A 2,284-nucleotide genomic window follows, 5' to 3' on the forward strand; every position below is an offset into this window, starting at 1 on the left:
GCCTTTGTTAACCTTTCACAGGTGAGCAACAGAGTTGAAAGCTGCTATTGTCTGATGTGATTTCTTGCCAAAAAGAAATAAAATAAAATAAAAATAAATAATAATTTACACTTGTGTGTCTTAAATCTGTGAGGGCTCTGAAAGGTGTGTAAGTGTGGGAAATGGAAGAGGGGTGGAGAGAGGGGCGGCGTTTGAGCACGGGAGGGGGACTCTCTGCAGAGAGTCTGAACAATCTTTCAAAGCGCGGGGACAGACGGGAGCTAATATAAACGTCCTGCCCTTCACTCGGGGCTATCAGGGGCTAAGAAAACAGGGCTTCCTCTGCCACTGACCTCAGGCGCTTCAAAGAAACAGCGGGACGCGCTGAGCTCCGGCCCATGTAGAGCGGCCAGCGGTCATGGCCACGCTGGAGGGCTGCCGCTGTCGGGGTGCCAGCGGTCGAAACAACAACAGCAGTATTCTCTACAGCATTTTGAAGAGCGATAGCCTTGTGACCGGCGAGGAGCAACAGCAACATCCCCAACAACAAACACTGCAACACTTGTTCCAGAAGACCCCCTCTTGCGCGTCAGCCTCTCTGCAGGAGGTCCGACAGCAGGCTTGCTCCTGCGGCTCGACGCGGCGCCGAGGGATCCTCCGCTCCCCGCAGGTGACTTGCAAAGCAGCGTCCGCAGTTCTGGTGAAGACGCTGCGGTTCGTGAAAAACGTCCCCTGTTTTCGCGAGCTGCCGGAGGACGACCAGCTTATGCTGATTCGGAGCGGCTGGGCGCCTCTGCTCGTCCTGGGACTCGCACAAGACCGGGTGGACTTTGAGACCACGGAGACCGTGGAGCCGAGCATGTTGCAGCGCATCCTCACAGGTTGCCCGGGCAGACAGAGCGAGGCTGTGGTCGGCCAGAACAGGGGGGCACCCGGGGTCTCTGTTGTGGACATCGAAGCTATCAAAGCCTTCCTAAGGAAGTGCTGGAGTGTAGATATTAGTACGAAGGAATACGCGTACCTGAAGGGAGCTGTGCTCTTCAACCCAGGTGGGTCAGGGTTTTGACACCAGTGAATCACTTTTACTACAGATGCCACGCTTTCTCCCAGACTATTTGATACAATCTGGCTTATTGATTAATGGTTAGAAGTTTGTTTTATTTGAAAATGATTAGTCTGATATTTTTAGAGAAAACATATCCTAAACTTATACCCCTGTGCAATAACCTGTGTACATTTACAGAGTGTTTAGGGGACAGACATCCCACTTTACCTAACTACTTCTCTCCATTTTCTTATTTATTTTTTTATTTTTATCAACTTCTTCAGCCATTTCTTCTTCTTCTTCTCCGTTAGATCTGGAGGGTCTGCGCTGTCTGCACTACATCCAGTCGCTGCGTCGAGAGGCGCATCAGGCTCTGAACGAGCACGTCCGGCTGATCCATCGCGAGGACACGACGCGGTTCGCCAAGCTGCTCATAGCTCTCTCCATGCTGAGGGCCATCAGTCCGCCAGTGGTCGCTCAGCTCTTCTTCAGACCCGTCATAGGGACCGTCAACATCGAAGAGGTGCTCATGGAAATGTTCTACGGGAAGTAGGTCAACAGGTTCATAGTGGACTCAGATGAATTCAGCAGGTCCAGCTGTCAGATTGACTGAAATGCTCAAAGATTTTATTGGATAGCAAGTGAGGGCAGATGAGGACGACGTTTGGGACAGAAGCTATTAAAAAAAATGTGTTTGGGAAATCTTCAGTGACTGTGAAATGACCAACTCAAGCAAGTATGTGAGAATGCATGTGAGAATGAGCAACACAGGAAAAGAAAGAGTGTGCGTTGAGGGCAAAATGTCACAATAGAGGAAAAATATAAAGCAGCTCGTGTAATTCATAACTTATTTGTTTTTATATAAACTATTTTTCTATAATAATAATAACAATAATAAAAACACTACTGTGACTGTGTGTAATATTTGCTCTGTCATTGCTGACACATTTTCCTCTGTGAAATCAGTCCGGGACAAAATCTTACTAAGGAGATAATATGTCTCAGTACATATGCAGAGAACCTAAAAATCTGACATATGTCACCTTGATAAATGTGAGTCATACTGATTGATGTCAACTACAGTTCAGTGACATCAACTACAGATTAGCTTCAGAAGGTCAGGGTTTGGTTCAGTAGCAGCAGCTATTCACTGTCCAGTGTAGGAGGGAAGTTGGGGGGCACAACCACAGATGTAAGAGTTCTAAATTCAGGTGAAATACTCTGCTAGACCACCAGAGTGCAACAGTATACTACGTGTAA

General features: G+C 47.9%; 1 protein-coding gene across 1 annotated transcript; it reads left to right on the forward strand.

Moving 5' to 3' along the window:
• Positions 1 to 244: 244 nt before the first annotated feature.
• nr0b1 (nuclear receptor subfamily 0, group B, member 1) lies at positions 245 to 1,854 on the forward strand. Its single transcript, XM_030759038.1, has 2 exons — positions 245 to 1,028; positions 1,336 to 1,854. Exons 1-2 carry the CDS (start codon positions 398 to 400, stop codon positions 1,575 to 1,577), a joined length of 873 nt encoding a protein of 290 aa, XP_030614898.1. The 5' UTR covers positions 245 to 397; the 3' UTR covers positions 1,578 to 1,854.
• The last annotated feature ends 430 nt before the right edge of the window (positions 1,855 to 2,284 follow it).

The sequence above is a fragment of the Archocentrus centrarchus genome, chromosome 21, assembly GCF_007364275.1.
Source record: "Archocentrus centrarchus isolate MPI-CPG fArcCen1 chromosome 21, fArcCen1, whole genome shotgun sequence".
NCBI lineage: Eukaryota > Metazoa > Chordata > Actinopteri > Cichliformes > Cichlidae > Archocentrus > Archocentrus centrarchus.

What these genes read in the sequence shown, in the direction of transcription:
- nr0b1 (XM_030759038.1), top strand. Translation starts at nt 398, where the DNA reads ATGGCCACGCTGGAGGGCTGCCGCTGTCGGGGTGCCAGCGGTCGAAAC. An exon ending in AGCTGTGCTCTTCAACCCAG is followed by an intron (nt 1,029 to 1,335) that starts GTGGGTCAGGGT and finishes CTTCTCCGTTAG; the next exon opens with ATCTGGAGGGTCTGCGCTGT.